At 35.3% G+C, this 17,855-nt stretch overlaps 3 protein-coding genes across 16 annotated transcripts in view; 1 reads left to right on the top strand and 2 right to left on the bottom strand.

Annotated features, from left to right (window-relative positions):
• Nucleotides 1-67: 67 nt before the first annotated feature.
• LOC143919949 (transformer-2 protein homolog beta-like) lies at nucleotides 68-8,059 on the bottom strand. 12 transcript variants are annotated; one of them, XM_077442553.1, is made up of 8 exons: nucleotides 7,887-8,059; nucleotides 7,523-7,788; nucleotides 5,407-5,632; nucleotides 5,019-5,147; nucleotides 4,757-4,932; nucleotides 3,182-3,229; nucleotides 2,956-3,104; nucleotides 68-520 (listed from the first exon to the last, which is right to left on the bottom strand). In XM_077442553.1, exons 1-8 carry the CDS (start codon nucleotides 7,899-7,901, stop codon nucleotides 495-497), a joined length of 1,035 nt encoding a protein of 344 aa, XP_077298679.1. In that variant the 5' UTR covers nucleotides 7,902-8,059; the 3' UTR covers nucleotides 68-494. The 12 variants fall into 12 exon arrangements, with proteins under 12 accessions (XP_077298679.1, XP_077298684.1, XP_077298686.1 ...); XM_077442558.1 differs by having other exon boundaries at nucleotides 68-988; nucleotides 7,887-7,986; XM_077442560.1 differs by having other exon boundaries at nucleotides 68-988; nucleotides 5,419-5,632; nucleotides 7,887-7,984.
• Nucleotides 8,060-12,659: 4,600 nt separating this feature from the next.
• LOC143919841 (cold shock domain-containing protein CG9705) lies at nucleotides 12,660-16,634 on the top strand. The gene is made up of 3 exons (XM_077442386.1): nucleotides 12,660-14,097; nucleotides 15,210-15,332; nucleotides 15,407-16,634. Exons 1-3 carry the CDS (start codon nucleotides 14,015-14,017, stop codon nucleotides 15,558-15,560), a joined length of 360 nt encoding a protein of 119 aa, XP_077298512.1. The 5' UTR covers nucleotides 12,660-14,014; the 3' UTR covers nucleotides 15,561-16,634.
• A 946-nt stretch (nucleotides 16,635-17,580) lies between these two features.
• The window catches only part of LOC143919935 (huntingtin-interacting protein 1-like), a 33,244-nt gene continuing 32,969 nt past the window's right edge, over nucleotides 17,581-17,855 (bottom strand). For 2 of the 3 annotated variants that reach the window (XM_077442535.1, XM_077442534.1), the window contains one exon: nucleotides 17,641-17,823. In XM_077442535.1, the coding sequence (XP_077298661.1) occupies nucleotides 17,806-17,823 (18 nt within the window). In that variant the 3' untranslated portion in view covers nucleotides 17,641-17,805. Of the gene's footprint in view, nucleotides 17,824-17,855 lie in introns of all 3 variants that reach the window. The other variant, XM_077442536.1, reaches the window with a different exon arrangement.

Raw genomic sequence — 17,855 nt, 5'->3', positions numbered from 1 at the left:
AACGGGAAGTTGGCGTTTGGAACATTTGGAAGATCAGAGGAGAATGTTCGCAAATGAAACCAATCGTCGTAATACTAAAAAGAAGAAGTTTATTTTTACCTTAAATAAAAAATAAAATGAGAACAGGTGTGAAAAATGTATGGACCTACTTAAAAACCATGTCTAGGTGCGTTCAAGTCATCTGGTATTTAAAGAGTTTCATTGTCAAAAATAAAAGTAGAGTAAAACAAAACAATAACATCTTCGAACATGAACCAAAAAGAATATGATCCCAGCCGATTAAACAAACTTCTTTCTTGAATTTTTTCTGTCTTGTGTTGCGACGACAACATTGGGGGAAAGATCAAGATCAACGGCATCAACCTCTTGTGACAGCTTGCCTGATCATATTCTTTGCGCTTCTAGATGCTTCAACTTAAATTACAACTTGACAAACACCGCATTTTTTCAAAGAACTTGCAATATCTTTTTTTCAAATAATCATACTTGATACTTCATCCATATTTTCTTGTTTCAATACCTTTCCAAACAAAGAAAATCATTATTAGACTGATGATATGAGACAACTTCTCTCCACTATCCAATGTATCAAGTCTCAATAAAAAGAATAATGTAATAAAAACTAATAAAAAACAAAACACAAGCTATCTTTAGAAACGTCAAGTTGAGATTATACAATAGTGAACAATTTACAACACAGAGATTGTGTTTTTTTTTTTAGATTAATATACATAATGTAAACAAGACTATATTTATATACACATTAGGAGAACGGAATGATCCTAAACAGTAGACTTATGTGACATTTTATTTCATGCATATGTGTGATTTATTTTTACAAATTCGAAACACTGCTCATTGAAAAATATATAAAATTAGATCCAGACATTTTAAAGGAACGACTCATCGGCATCCGATAAGTATTGCGCAATCATGCCTAACATCATCTCGTAGAAGGCACGTGTTTCCCGCCATCATTAACAACGACCTGTAAATCAAATATGAGAATTGCGACCATATTTCTCTCTCAAGTGCAAATATTAGCACACAACCAAATAAGAAAAATACTTATACATTCCAAAAATAACATAAAAAAAATAGAAATTAGCTTATTAAAAATTAAAAAAAAAAAGTTAAGCCCCATGTGTCAATGTAATAATACTCCGACATATAAAAAGCATAATTCCAAAGGAGAATCTTTTCAAATATCATTATTGTTAGATATGTAAAAAAAAATAACTGACAATTTAAATGAAAAATAAAATCCATATTAAAAAAACTATCAATTAATTTTATTGACCAAATATAAAAGAACAGTTGTGAAAAAAAAAATCAAGAACAAAAATATGTGAGTATTACCTATACACAATACAATAAAACAAACTTTTGCGAATATTTCACAAATTTCATATTATAAAATTTAAAAAAAAAACCAAAATACGTATCCATTTCAATCAAAATATCTTAATGTTTATTTTATTATACTTTTGGTTAACTCTCTATCACATATTTAAATAAAAAATAAAGTAGGAATACTTGTGCATTCAATTTGACTAAATTTCACATAGCGATCATATATTGATGACTAATCAAATATAAGATTTTTTTCTCATTTAGATTTAATCAACAAAAAATTCAACACACACTAATCTTTACAAATAAAAAGAGAAATATATTCACAGATGAAAATTTAAAATCACTTTGTTTCTCAAATAGCAAACTATTTCATACAATCTGTATTAATTATTTATGCATAAAAAACATAAATGAAAACAAAAAAAGCACCGCCTAAAATTCATTGTTAAGGATCATTTATATTTTTTATATAAGAGCAAACTTTAATAACAAAAAAAAAAACTTCACTAGTTCAAACTTACCGCAATACATAGAGCAATTCTCTTACAATGTCAACCAATTACAACAGTATCATCAGTATAGCAGTATTTTTTTTTAAGATCATTGTCACACACAAAGGGTATAAATATTTGGATATTCGGTCAATAAAAACCTATGTCTCAATATTCAAAATTAATAAAAAGCAAAATTCAATCAAACTCATGGTTTCAAAACAAAACTCATCTTAACTAAATTTAAAAAAAAAATTACATCTTTTAAAAAGAAAACATTTTATTATTTGGTCAAACTAAAAAATATTCTTTGAACAAATTCATTCCATCGTTTCTTTGAATATTACAACTAAGTATTTATACCCTAGTCTTTATATTACAAAAATGCTGTTAAAAACTAATTTAAAAAAATAGTTCTATGTAACAAAATCAAAAGGGGTGGGGGGGTGTGGAGAAATCGTGGAATATTTGCATACAATTAATCATGCAAAAGATCTTTTCAGTTTTATTAAAGTTAATAAATGTCATTATTTAACGTTCATCTTCCCTACAATTGTGTACCTATAGAAAAAAAACTGTTGTAACAACAAATTACATGTAGTCGACAAACCTCCAATAATATTGAAGGTCTGTTCAAATTATATACGTACTATTATATGCAGGGTCAAAATAACATTTTCAAAGCACAAAACGTTAAAAGGAATTTGCACCGTATTCAACATTACGATAAAAAGAGAGAAACCATAAAAAAACACAGACTTTTTTAATTCATATTCAAAAAAAAAAACAAAACGCAGCACAAATTTTAATCGAATTTAAAAAACAATCACAATGTAAATTATTAATCGAAAGTTTAATACAAATTTGGAATGAGCTACAAAAAAATCTGTCAGCGATTAAAATCTACGCTGCCTACCCATCCGATCAAAACAAAAAAAAAAGCTGAATTAAATTTAGTATTTGCACACCATTTTGTCGCACAGTTTTAATTCTAACCGGTAAAAACGTTACTGTTTACCTGACCCTTAAACATAAATATATATATATATATATATTTATATTATTTGTAAGCACAAACTCATTCAATAACGTTTATAAGAAGACTTACGAGGAGAATAAGAGCGGGAACGTGAGCGATCGTAGCGATGGGAGCGGTGTCCACCGCCTCCTCTTCCGCGGTAATAAGGAGATGGACTTCTTCGTGATCTATAATCACGACCTCCATAACCTCCTCCGCCACGTCCTCCATAGTAATTACTATGCAACAAACATACAACATAAGAAACACGACACAATCAACAAAGTGAACGAGAAAAAAACGAACACAAACTCACTCCCTGTCTCTACGTCGATCATCACGATATCCACCGTTGTCTCTCAGCCTGAAGACGAACAAAAAACATTTTAATTTAAAAATATAAAAACATACATATGGAGTAGATCAAATAAATATAATATACAAAAAATGTATGGAAATGCCTTTAAGGAAAATTCAAAAGTGAAGTCTCCTTCTAAATATCTCCACACGCATTCGATTATATACCGATGTTGTAATACAAAACATATGAAACACTAAAACATACGTCTATAATATTAAAAACATCGGAAAACCAATCCAATATATTCCAATAACAAGGATATTAAAAAAATATTATTATATATGTATAATAAATGGCTCGATGACAATTTCGTACATGACAATGACACACGTAAAGAAAATCTCAAACACGTAAGATTTGAAAACCTCCAGCACTCGAAAATTCAACTCACCGAGAGAATTCGAGTGCCAAATATTCCGTATTTGCGATTTTCGTGTGCGAAATTGTCCGTTTACCAAGATAAATGTTGTGTCTGACAGTATAACAAACTATGAGTGAAGTAAAAATATATGAGAGATAATGAGTCAGTAAGTAAGTAAGATATAGTGTGAAAAAGATAAAGTTATAGGCGTTTAAACAATTAAAATCTGACAAGACGAGTGGGTGGCGGAAAGTCAAACATATAAAATCACTGCCATAGCTAAGCTGTCATCGGCACAAAATTTTTTTGGATTCTTAAGCGGCGGAAGCGATTTAAATCTCTATTGCTGACCAAATCGCGCAAAATGGCAAAGTTTCAAAATGATCGGAAGAATGTAGGAATAGTGAAACATAGAAAAGCCTTGTAAAAAAAACCAATAGAACTATTATGTAAGAGTGCGTTTGGGCAAAATGCTATTTTCATATTACAAAAAAATATGCCACTTTGCCTCGAGACAGTTTTTAATCAATATGTTTTGCCGGTTATGATGTAAACATGTATGCTAAACCTAGGCATTAAATTAAAAGTATTATATTTGCGATATTAACAAGAAATGAAATCAATGCATGGATTCGAATTGATGACATAATAACGTGAAGACATCGAAATGGCAACGGGCAAATCATACGGCTACAAGAACGAATAAAATTACTTGATTATTGATATACAATCGTTTACAATGAAATCAGATAAATTAGCAAACTCTGATAGGAAACGACCGACTTGGAAGTCACAAATATCCAAGCACGAGTCCAAACATTCAAGTCTGACCAGCAGCATTAAAGATATTAGCACGGGATCGAACCCGGTAGCCTCTCGGTGCTAAAACACAAACGCAACCACCGAGCCATACTACTTTAGATAACAAATAAGAATACGGCAATTTGATTGCATATCATACTAAATATATAAATACAGATAGTATATACATAAATAGTCTATCCACAAGAGAATTATTCTCGAGAGAATCTAAAGGGATGTAAGGATGACCCCAAATGAGAATGGTGGATGGAGCAAGTAACATGTGTGTGTTGTTCAGAATAGAGATGAGTGGAAAGCATGGTAGATTGGCTGAAAATGAGGATTAAAAATTTGAAGAAACCACATACAAAGTCGGCTTTCCCATATATATTCCAGGAGTGGGCGTGTGAGCTCTTTGCGTAATTGAATAATCGACTCTAATTCTCCTTCCGTCTATTTCCATTCCTGTACACTGTTCTTTCGCAACCTTAGCCTCGGCCGCTTCCTCGAAATACACAAAACAAAATCCTCTGGAACGACCCGTCTAAAATTCAAACACCGAACGTTAAAATTTCACACAATATCAAAGCATGCATGCGCATATATAGTATGTACATATATTACAACAACCTTAGCATCTATAACGACTTGCACGCGCTCGACGGCACCGTATTTAGAAAATATTTGCGTAATTTGTAGCTCTGTGGTATATAAACTAAGTCCGAACACTCCCAGGCATCTGGACTGCGTCGGATTATCCTGAAATAGAGTTACAATCGAATTTAAAAGAATTAATACGTCCGCTGCTCGTGTATAAAAAATTAAAATTTAAATCAAACAAAAATGCATATTTTGATGTGGACGTTAAAAACTCAATGCGCGATACAATTTATGTACAATAATATTCGAAACAGTCAAAATTCAAGCGATTACACATCTTTGCATTTTCGTCCAATTTAACGGTAAATAATTTTAAATGCGCCATTTCAAAGAAACAGTTAAACAATAAGTTTCTTACAAGTGAATTTACCCGATCTCCAATGTGTCGTCTTCGACTGGACATGGGGCTGCGGGAGTGTGATCGAGGGCGATAGTTCTGAGACGAGTACGAGGGTGAGCGGCTGCGAGAGTAGCGGGATCGTCGGCCACGCCGTCCGCCCGAAGGCGAACGGCTGCGAGTCCTGTAACGAGTGCGCTTGTCGCTACCCCGATACCCCTTATAACTATGGGCAGGACTCGGACTTCTGAAATCGAACAAGGCAACGTGAATAGGACTATCAAGCATGTTAATATATAAAGAAAAATTTCAAACTACTGTCGAAAGATTACACTGCATGATTCGGTACAATACTTACAGATTGTTTGAATACTCATCGACGACAATAAATCAGGACACATTACAAATCCAACTCGACTTACATAATTCTTCATAAACAATAATCAAATCACATCATACATGCGTAAAGATCAGTTCCTTTCACAATCAAAGGCATACGCTCTGATAAAGTTCATCGTCTTTCAAAATTAAATAGGCCACAGAATAATACGTACATTATTTTCAGTCGATTATAAGGATAAAGTTTCTTTTGAATGAGTGTATTCACATTTGAAGCTTCCAACAGAAGAAATACATATATAATAAGTCAGTTAATTTTAATGTAATATCATATTAAAATCAGTAATTTTAAATTTTAAAATTCTGCAAATGACTTGTAATTATTATTCAGGTACGATTTAACTGTACATTGAAAAAAAAAATACTTTGTATCTTAAATAAAATGTTTGTGCATTAAAAAGTTGCATTATTTTCGGTGCATTAAACAATCTCGTATTGTGCATCGAATAAAAAATTTTTGTTTATTTTTACTGCTATCATTAGTACTACTGTTATGGATCTACCTCATTCCACCAACTTATAATATCTCGAGACGCGTTTTCCCAACTTTTTCGGTGTATTTTAGTCATCGAGATTGTATATATACAAAACACGATTCCTGGAAAGATGCACTAAATTGCACTGAATAGTGGCGCAGTTTCGAGAAGTCCTAATTTTCAAAGGCGCTCAAAAAGAACTTAAGCAATAGAATTCCACAAAAAAGGTGAGCACCTTTGGACAACATATAAATTTAATTGCGTTAGTTCTCCTTGAGCATCTTTGAAAGATTGGATGCTTGAGGGTGCCAACCATCACGAATGCATTTTTCCGGTCACCACACCAAAGATATCTGAAATGAACTATTTCCACCGCATTGTTGTTAATTTTTAGAGAGTTGTTTACTATGCACATACATATATTTCATTATGAGTCGACTCATTGAACATCGTCCTTAACCTTTTGCCCGCGGCAATAAATATAGCGAACAAAAGCTCTGTATGCGGCGGCACCTTTTTCGCGAATTTTAATACAGATTTTAATATTTACTCAAGTAACCAAACATGTCAATTAACACATAAAGCATTATTTGAAACAATAAAATACATAATATATCTCGTAGTTTTGGATTAATCGTCAAATAATCATTCTGCATAATTGTATGAAAACATGACGTCACATAACAGGAGGTTTCAGTATGGTTCCACAAAAAATTAATATTTGACTGGTACATATATATTAATTTTAAGCAAATTGAATAGATGGCATTCATCTCGGTAATATATTCAATCGATTTTGAACCTTACAACAGTTGAAATAGGCGCACATAAGTCTCAAAATCCCGTGCAAAGTTCAGAATTTTATGGAAGACAGCCGCGCGCTACAGACTTGTCGCCCAAAGCTTCCATAGAAGACGGTTAAATATCACAAAATTGAATTGCCTTGCCGAAACAATTGAAAATAAATCCACACACACATCAGACATTCGACTCGAATACGAACAAAATGCGAACAATGTTATATCATAGAAAAGTGTTTATTCAAAACAGACATGGCTGCCATCGATCGCATTATGACAACACAACTGACACTTAGACTGTGGCCTTCAAACCTCGAATACACACAACGCACGGCGGGGCGGGGGACGGGAGGGGAAGTGGGTGGGGTGAATGCATGGTTTAGCCAGCGGTTTGAGGTTAGGGTTGGGGTTGGGGTTGGGGTTGGGGTTGGGGGGGCTCGAGAGTAACCGAACCGAACCAACCGTGTGGCGGTGTGGTGTGGCGGAGCAGGCGGTGTGGAGGTCGAGCATACTGGCCTGGAGTACTTGGTGGTGGGGGCGGGTGCGGAGCGGTGGCCCTTGGCGGGGGTGCGCGAGCGGGAGCGCGAACGCGACAGCGAACGCGAGCGCGAGCGGCCGCCACCGCCACCGCCGCCACCGCCACCGCCAACGCCGCCGCCGCCGCCGCCGCGAGACGCCTTGCCCTCCTTCGGCTGGTGGCCCCACGACCCGTTGCGGGAGAGGCTCCACTGGAAACGATCGCACATTATTGTCACCTCATAATCAATCAAACAAACCGTCTCTGTCTCTGTGTGTGAGGAGCTGGGGCGGAGGAGCCGGGGCTCACCTCTCTGTCGGACATCGTCGAGTTGCCGGCGCGCGCGCGTGTCCTACCGGCGAGCGGCGACTCGGCGTCAGCGTCCACTCCGCCAAAACCTAGCCGCCCGATCTACGGCCATGCACTTATTTGCGCACTACCGACGCTTTTCCTTTTTGTGACGACGATCAAATCGACAAAAATACCACTTTCACCGTCTAAATTATGCTTTTGATCTGCTGGACAGCGTCAGGGGTTCTCTCATTGGCCCCCTACATCATGGGGATCCAATAATGAGTAAAGCATCGTTTAGAGCTTTCGAAAAATTCGCAGAATGCTTTGAAAAGCTGTGTTCCCCTGGATGCTACTACTCCACTTAATTGCAAAAGCATTTATGTGTTGATTTTTTTTTTTTTTTATATATTTTATATTCTGTGAATGTGTGTGTGTGTGAGTGTGCGTTTGCTTTTTAGGTGAGTGTATGTATTTGTGGTTTATGTGTGTGTGTATGTTTGTGTGTGTATATGTGTGTGTGTGTGTGTGCGCATAATAATGTGCACATTATGTTTACTTGAGGTGTGCGTGCATTCGCACGGCACATTTCAGGTATTGTTTTGTGGGAATCTCGTCACATTCATCAAAACATTTACTGCGACGCAGAATACATTCCCAAAACCTTCGAGAAAGTTCCACCCCTACCAGTAGAGCGGAAACAAACCAGTCGAAGCACACCTGCAGCCATTAAACTAAACTCAAGCGGAACGGTGCCAAAACCTTCGAGAAAGCTCCACCCCTACCACTCGAGCGGAAACAAACCAGTCGAAGCACACCTGCAGCCATTAAACTACATCGAGCGGAACGGTGCCAATCGTTCCAGAAAAGTCTACCCCATCGACAAAAACACATTCCTCGCATACGCATCAACAACAGCCAGCAACCAGAAACACTATAAAAGGAGGTACAACCCAAACAACGGCAGTCGACCCACAGCAGCAAGCGTCGACACACACCAGCAGACCAGTCGACATCCAGCTCCTGACCTGCCACCACTACACTACGCGGACTTGGAAGATCAACCAGCCGAACGATCCAGCAACACACTGCCGTATCCAGAGACCTTCCGAACATAGCCGAACAACGAGCCAGCAACACACTGCCGCAACCAGAAACCTTCTGAACATAGCCGAATGCCGAGCCAGCGACACTCTACCATATCCAGAGACCGCTGAACGACATACTTTTGCCCAAATATAATACCTTTGTACAGTAATTAGGCAAACAATAAAACTTTATTAAAACAAGCACAACAGTGTTTCGTTAGGCTGGGATACGGTCAACACATACTACCCCGCCTACAGTTTCCTAACGCATGCGCGCTTTAAGGTCTGTTCATACCTAGCCACTTAGACGCCCAGCCGACGCGCTGAGCGTATAATAGATACGGCTGTTTGCGCCTTTGGGCAGCTAAGCGGCTAGTCAGCACGTACCGACTTCAGCAGGTATCCGGCCGTACGAAAAGTATTCTTTGGTACATTTTGTATGGGTATATTCATACCAACCGTCACGTTTACGCCACGGCAGGCTTACAGCAGTATCCGACATTTCCTGTTCATACCTTACAACAACATCCGTCAACGTATCGTATCCGTTTTTTTGGCCATCATGGAAATATACACACGAATTACGTGCCATGAATCTGCCGCTTTGCTGTTTTGGACCTGTAAGAACCTCGTCACCATCATCAAGACATTTACTGCGACGCAGAATACATTTCCCACGCTTAACCATTGACGTCACCCGAAGTCGAAGCACACCTGCAGCCATTAAACTAAATCGAGCAGAACGGTGCCAAACATTCTAGCAAGTTCCACCCTTACAAGTCGAGCGGAACAACACCGGTCGAAGAACACCTGCAGCCATTAAACTAAATCGAGCGGAACGGTGCCAAACATTCTAGCAAGTTCCACCCCTATAATATAACCCTATAGTTCGCCGTCGTTCGTTGTCGATCGATGACGCATTCGCACCGTTATTAGCTCTTCCATAAATAATATTTAATTAAAGTACCTAAACGGTCCTAAAAAAAAAAAAAAAAAATCTGTCAACAAAGTTTGTTCCTGTTGTGCTATTTTTAATTCGTACTTATAAAATATACTCAATATACTCATAATAATTACAAAAAATATTAATTCAAGTTTCAAGTGGGTAGTCCATACATTCTCGTTCGCAGAGTGAATTTCATAGATTGTCAACCTTTAGTTCAATTCAATTTGGCAATCATGCAGTGTTGTGCATCTTGTGAAACGCAATTTTCTAATGGTGTTCAATGTGCTAATTGTAAGAGGCATTACGATTTTAATTGTGCCAAAATTACTGAAGGCGGCTACAATAGATTGGGAGCTACTAAAAGGGCTACATGGAAGTGTCCACGATGCCGTAATCCACAAAGTCCTCAGTCTTTGACTGAGTCACCTTCGCCGTCATTGGGTACACTACTTAAGGAGATCCTTGATATTGTGGCGGCTCGCTTATACGACATGGTCGAGTTTGGTTGCCTTCCTGCGAGTGGGAACCAACTCGGCTGGGTTCGGAGAGCTACTACTCACTCTGTCTTCAGCTGTCATATAATAAACACGTGCATTAACATGCCAGTCGTCTCATTCGTTCATCCTCCATAATATCAAACGTAACATATCATGCCTGCCGTCGCTTGCAGAGGACATAAAAACGATAAAAACTGATATTAGCGACCTCAAAGCAACATGTGAATTTAACAGTTCAAAGATTATTGAGGCCGAAAGTAGGATAAGTGCAGTAGAGGATAAAGTGAAAGACATCGAGTCACTTCAGATTATTGTTGATGTATTACAAAATAAAATCGCAAGCAATGAACAGAGATTAAGGCTCAACAATGTTGAAATAAAAGGAATCCCTTGTAAAAATAATGAAAACGTCTTTAATATTTTTGACTCGATCTCCAAAACTGTAAATTGTAATATTCCAAAATCAGAAATTAATTATATCACAAGAGTTCCCACCCGCACTTCGGATAAACTACTTGTAGTGAGCTTCATCAATAGATATATTAAAGAAGACTTTGTTGCGACTACCCGTAAACACAAGAATCTCACAGTTAATGATATAGGTGTTGGTGTTGATAATACCAAAATCTACATAAATGATCAATTAACCATTGCCAATAAACAACTTTTGACCAAAACAAAATCCTATGCTAAAGATAAGGGGTTTCAATACGTCTGGGTAAGAAATTCAAACATACTTTTAAGAAAAAACTCCACTTCAAAGATTCTACACATAAAGACTTTGGACGACCTAAAAAAGATTATATAAATATTATTTCAATGAATAAGCAATCAATTCTAATTTTTTATTTATATTTTTCTTACCTTCTCTTTTATGTGATAATTATATTTACCGATCCTGTTATTCTCTTCTCTATATTTTATATCTACATTTCTTACTTTATTTTTTACTGTATTTTCCACCATATTTTTTACTATATTTTCACTTTTATTAATAATAATTATTTTAATATAAATATTATTATCAAAGAATATACACTAACTAATTCCATATTTTATTTTACTAATACTTATTTCAATTCAATTGCTATCATCAATAATTGTTGTTTGATAATTGATTCTATATCTTCATTTATAATTACATATACTTGTACATGCAATTACATTTTTTACTGTAATTTCTTCCATACTTTTTGCTCTATTTATAACTATAGTTTCACTTATATTATTGATTATTGTCTTAATATTAATATTATTGTTAAAGAATATAAACTGGTTAATTCCATATTTCACTTTGTTAATATATGTTCAGATTCATTTACTACCATCAATGATTATTATTTGAACAATAGTTCTATATCTCTGTTTATAATTATTGATGCATGTTCATTTGTATACATATGTCTATGCTTACCTACGCATGTAGGCTTATACGTCTATCTTTACGCACTCTATCAATTCTGCCCATATATTATGGTTTTTGTTTTCATTATTAATTATTGGTTCTTTCTTATATTTCTAAACGCACTTTATTTTCAATTCTATCGTCAATTGTCATCTAAATCATTGTTTATTATTATATTATGAACAAATACTTGCCAAAAAACTATATAATTCGCTTTATTAATTTTATTTTAACTCAATTGGTATCACGAGTGATGGTTTGCTCGGTAATTCCGTATTGCTTCTATGGATGCAAGTATGTATGTGTATATTTATATTCATATACACATAACTGCTGATATTTATGCTTCTGGATATCTACACGTCTATCACTACGTACTCATCAATTGCCAATTCTATTTACGTTTTACAATTTATCTTATTTTTATTACATTGCTATATTTTATTCTGTGTACTTTTCATGTTCCTTATTTCCATGTGCTTTATTTTCCTACTCTTTTCTTATTTTAAATGTTTGAGCTTTTCTTTTTTTTACCTATATGTGAAAATTATTAATGGTTTACTTAACATAATTATATTTTTTTTACTATCAATCTATGTAACTTAATAAACTGTAAATTTTCCAAATAAATAAATAAAAATAAATAAATAAAAAAATAATAATTCGAGCGAAACAACACCGGTCGAAGAACACCTGCAGCCATTAAACTAAATCGAGTGGAACGTCGCCAAACGTTCGAGAAACGTCCACCCCAATCGACAACAACACATTCCTCGCATACGCATAAACACCATCTGCGACGAGTCACGTGATGCCCAAAAACAATATAAAAGGAGGTCCACCCCAATCAACAACAGTCGACCCACAGCAACAAGCGCCGACACACAGTAGCGGACCAGCCGAACGAGCCAGCAACACACTGCCATATCCAGAGACCTTCTGAACATAGCCGAATGCCGAGCCAGCAACACACTGCCATATCCAGAGACATCTGAACATAGCCGGATCCAGAGCAACAACACATTGCAGATCCAGCGGCCCGCACGACACCAAGTCAACAGCCAATAGCCGCTTCAAGAAAACTCCCCCAAATATTCTAATACACTTGTACAATATTTAGGCAAACAACTTAAAACAAGCACAACAGTGTTTCGTTAGCCTGGGATACGGTCAACACTACCTACCCCGCCTACAGACCAATTATCGATAGTGATAGTTGACAGCTGTTCAATCTTTCGACATAGTTTTGGCGCAAATATTTAAAAAAAAATTAAAATTTTTTACGGAAATATTTAAAAAAAATTTTTCATCATCCACAAGCTCCTTATACAGTGTCCAAAACTCTCCTTCGATTTTTCTATTTTTTAACATGGGATACACATCAAAACGCCTCCGTGCTTTTTTATTGCCTTCTTGAACTTCTTCTTCCAACAACAACGCGATTATACATAATTTTTCGTTCGATAAACGTCGAAACGTTTTATCTTTGAACACATGTCTGGCGCCGGCATAATGGCAACCAACATCTAGCCCCGCTTTTCCTGTCGAGCGTTCTCACTTTTACCGAAAAACGTCCAAGTCAAAAAAACGATTTTTGAGTTATCAATTGCATTAACTGAGGAAAAAATTATTCTTTTAGCGCTAGAAAAATGTTATTTGTCTAGTTGAAGTTACGGTTGACACAGGGCAATAGTCTCGTTTTTCACTTGCAGCTTAGTATTGGCTTCGTCCACATTACCGATATCTACACCAAATATTTACGAAATTTTTCATATCTAGTTCCCATATTGCAACCTGTGGTTGCTATTTAGGAACTGGTTATGGAAAATTTCGTAAATATCGGGTGTAGATATCGGTAGTGTGGACGTAACCATACACCACGTTCAAACTTCAATCGTCTCTGAATCTACTGAATAAAAACACTTTTTGACTTGTAACGTTTTTCTCCCGGGCTGACGATATGGTTCCACTCCGACATTTCAGAACATAAGGCCAAAATGAACCTTCAGTACGATTTATTATAATGTCATGAAAATAGATAGAACTAGCTGGAAAGCGAACGAAGACTGTCAAAAGCCGTCTGAGCGAAACGGAGAGGCGCGCATTGCGGGTGCAGCCGGCGCAGTGCATCCGCGTTGCAGGCTATTCGCTTACAAATAACTCGATCAGAGACGGAGACCAGAGATCAGATCATAGGATCGAAAGCGAAGATGTCAGGCGGAGCGACCCCGGAAGGCTCCCGGCTCTCGCTTCCGAGTCCCATCACCACCAGGCGCACCAGAACTGCATCCACGTATGTCACTTGTCGTTCTCTCTCTCTCTCTCTCTCTCTCGCTCGCACTCACACACTTCTTCTCGCTCGCACTCGTTTCTTTCTCCGTCGCATGCTAACCTTTGCACAAAAGTAAACATACGCTCATCGTCTTCTTCGTCTTCTTCGTCTTCTCGATGGTTAAACAAAATGACCTCTACATCGATGATTATCACCCGAATATTTCGTGTATTTCAAAGTGGACCAAGTCGTCGAACTTTATACTGGGAGTTAACACTCCAAAGGACACCTCAATTCGTAGAACACAATATTTTCATTGAAAAACAAACAAAATCCATTGACTAAAATATATTCTATCTTGAGTCTTACATTCATTAACCTACTCTTTCCTTAACATTCTGACAAAATTATCAACCTTTTAAACGCTTACCTAACCAAGTTACAAAAATTCGTATCTAAAGATTTGTTGAATGTAACTCGGAGTATTATACTTGATTCCAGTTTCTTTAGAATTGCATTATTTCGATATATCACTGGGAATAAGATCTATACATTTCTAAATAATATAATGAAAACATTCCCAACAACAAGGAAATTTTATATAATATGATATGATAATTGAATTGTTCAAATATCATCTTTGGAATCATTTCTCATTTTGATTTGTAATCATATCTAACTCACACACTGGATTATCTTTGTATAAATATTATAGATATGGATTATGTAAATAAAAAAAAATCTTAATAAATCAGCAACTGATATTGCTACTTAGAAGCATGTATATGATAACGTCATTCGTCGTCTAAAATTAGTCAATGAATCAAAAAACCATCAGTGATCTTTTCCGTGTATACTATTTTGTAATTCAATATTGAAATCTAATACGAGGCGATTTCAGCAACTATTAAATATGTGCTATTTCGAATCGAGTCCACAATCCAAAGTGCATTCTATAAATTTAATGCAAAACTGTCTGGATTTTTGCCAACATTCCATACTTTCCATTTCATTCTTATAAACAGTGAGTTTTGCCAAAATTTATGACACTTCAACACTGGAGTCTCTCTAACCAGAATAGAATTCCTTGAAAACATTTTAAATTTAGACTTGTTAAATTTTATAACTTGCAGATCAGAGCGAGCTCTAGGAAATCCTCAAGAAGTCGGCGTCATCAAATCGTTCTGCAGGGAGAGAGGGCACGGATTCGTGACTCCCGAGAGAGGCGGGGAAAATCTATTTGTCCATATATCTGAGTGAGAATTGAATCGATCGTGTTGTATTGTTGTGTTTTTTGGACTATTTGTAATTTGAATGTTCGAATTTTCAGCATCGAAGGCGAATACGTTCCTCTGCCTGGTGACGAAGTAAGATATCGACTTTGCCCCATACCGCCAAAGTTCGAAAAATGCCAAGCAGTATCAGTGCATATAGTGCACTTAACGCCAGAAAAGCACATGAAATGGGATCAACCTACAATGTAATTAATTCGTACCGAAGTCGATAAAACTGTAGCAATTCCATTTAGTTCCTAGTTTGCCATATCTTTTTTGGTATTACTTCTGATTTCCATTTTTTGTTTTTGTTTTGTCTGTCGTACTTAATAATTGCATTGTTTCGGATGACTTTACACTTGTTCGTCTCAATCTTCTTTGTATTTACATACATTGTTTTCTTATATACCGATTGCATTTATTTGTGTTAGGATTGTTCTTCAAAATCGAAATATTGATTGTTCTAAAATTCAAAACGTGAAATTTCGGCCTAAAAAAAAACGTTTTGTAAAAATATATTTTTAGTGTTTATAATTAGAATATTTTACAATTGATTGCTCATCGTAAATACTAGGATAAATATCCAGCATGTCTTTCCACACGTTGCAATATTTTTACTATTATACATTGCGAAAACAGACACGTACACTGCCAATGTCCGCAATTCGCACCATTCATAATTGCCAAGCCAATTTGCATAAAGGTTAGAATTAATTTTAGAGTATTTTTGCATGTAGTTTAATACAACAGTACAATGAAGCAAGTCATCGACACAATACCAGGCCCTACTCTAGACAGAAACACATGATAAACCATCAACTGATTGTAATGCATAAACCATTTTAATACTTGTGTATATATATTCTAAACCGACAGCTCTAGTAGCGGGCCTGGTACTTTAGCACTTAAGCTGTCAATGGCATATTTAAAAAGAAAAAATAAGACAATTTCTCAAAATCAAATGTTGAACTATTTTTATTATGTTATGAATTGTTCAATTAATAATACAAATAAGTTTATATATATATGTGATATGTAATGATTGGTTGTTCCGGGATTCCCTTAAGTATTTAATACGAAAAAAAGGATACATATTAAATAATAAATGAACTGTAATAAGAGGACTAATTAGAACATACATATTATTATTATAATGTATAAAGAAAATTGTTAATGTATTTAAATAATAAAACATTTAATGCGCTTAAATGAATCCCATACCGACACAGGTTTTTTGCTACATGTATAAAATACAATAAAGTCGAATCGTTAAAAATAAACCCAAACAGTCTTGATTATTTATAAAATAATACAACAATGAAATAAATTGGGGGGGAAAAAAACACTCAAAATTAATAATGGAATGATTTACTCATCATTAAAAACATAACATATCATTTATATGAACAAAATATGTATATATATATATATATATTTATTGTTTTTTAAAGTAATTTTTATATACATATCACTTTGCATACATGAAATAACGTTGAATAATATTTGAATCGTACAATCTACCATTGTTTGAAAAATCGTTATAATTACACAATGTTCTTCTCACTAATTGTTACAAATATGAGGCTCACACATACACAAAAATCGCCTGCCTTGAAAACATTTAAAAATATAATAAACCCGTCCAAAGTCTCAAGAAAATTTTCCATTATAAAAACGAGCCACTAACGAGAGCGACCCTCGTTAGCAGCATCTCGTTACAGAAAAACCACATACAAACATTCACTCATGGATGATCTAAAAAAGTACTCTTTCAGAAATAAAAAAATATATTATGTATGTAATTCAGAATTGACACTAAAACGAACTATTACATAATTACTCAAATTGATATGACAGGCCGACCGTGAATGTATCAACGCTATGTATTCCTCTAATAGTATATATATAAAAAAAAAATTAAAAAAGTATAAAACACGTCAAATAATGTTTTACGATACATTCAACGACAGGCATCTTATGGAATGTCATTGAATTACAATTAAAAAAATGGCCACTCTATCTTAACATCAATTTGACAGTAGTAAGAATCATCGGTACAATTATATATCTTATATCTTTGGCTTTAATCGAGGCCGTCACGACAGTGATAGTTCACATCTAATACCAGACCCAGTCCCAGGTATATTACACAACTTAAGAGCAAGCCTGCCTTAGGTCATCAGTGACATTCCAACGCAACGGCCTCGCTTTATTTCAACCACTTTATTTTCTACAGAATGTTTCATTCATAAGCATATTTGATTATGAAAATAAAAAGAAATGAAAGTTTAAGATTTGAATCTCACCCCTACTTCACATCTACATATATATTAAAAATTAGATTTACATCGTATAAATTTATATTTAACATTATTATTGGTGTTTTTTGTAGTATTATTACTTAAAATTTCATACGTCTTATTTATTATCCATAGTTACATTGAACGACAACACATTACGACACATCTTCATTCTGAAAACAAACACAACATACATATGTATATA

This window comes from Arctopsyche grandis, chromosome 12, assembly GCF_051622035.1.
Source record: "Arctopsyche grandis isolate Sample6627 chromosome 12, ASM5162203v2, whole genome shotgun sequence".
Taxonomy (NCBI): domain Eukaryota; kingdom Metazoa; phylum Arthropoda; class Insecta; order Trichoptera; family Hydropsychidae; genus Arctopsyche; species Arctopsyche grandis.
Note: the sequence above shows the minus strand (reverse complement) of the source record. Positions and strands in the feature narration are given on the sequence as shown.

Excerpts from the sequence above, each read along its gene's own strand:
- LOC143919841 (XM_077442386.1), top strand. The coding sequence starts at position 14,015 with ATGTCAGGCGGAGCGACCCCGGAAGGCTCCCGGCTCTCGCTTCCGAGT. Across the intron at positions 14,098-15,209 it reads CGCACCAGAACTGCATCCAC|ATCAGAGCGAGCTCTAGGAA; the intron begins GTATGTCACTTG and ends TATAACTTGCAG. Across the intron at positions 15,333-15,406 it reads CTATTTGTCCATATATCTGA|CATCGAAGGCGAATACGTTC; the intron begins GTGAGAATTGAA and ends TCGAATTTTCAG.
- LOC143919949 (XM_077442553.1), bottom strand. Across the intron at positions 4,933-5,018 it reads AAGTCGTTATAGATGCTAAG|ACGGGTCGTTCCAGAGGATT; the intron begins GTTGTTGTAATA and ends TTTGAATTTTAG. Across the intron at positions 3,230-4,756 it reads TATATGGGAAAGCCGACTTT|GCTGAGAGACAACGGTGGAT; the intron begins GTATGTGGTTTC and ends GTTCGTCTTCAG.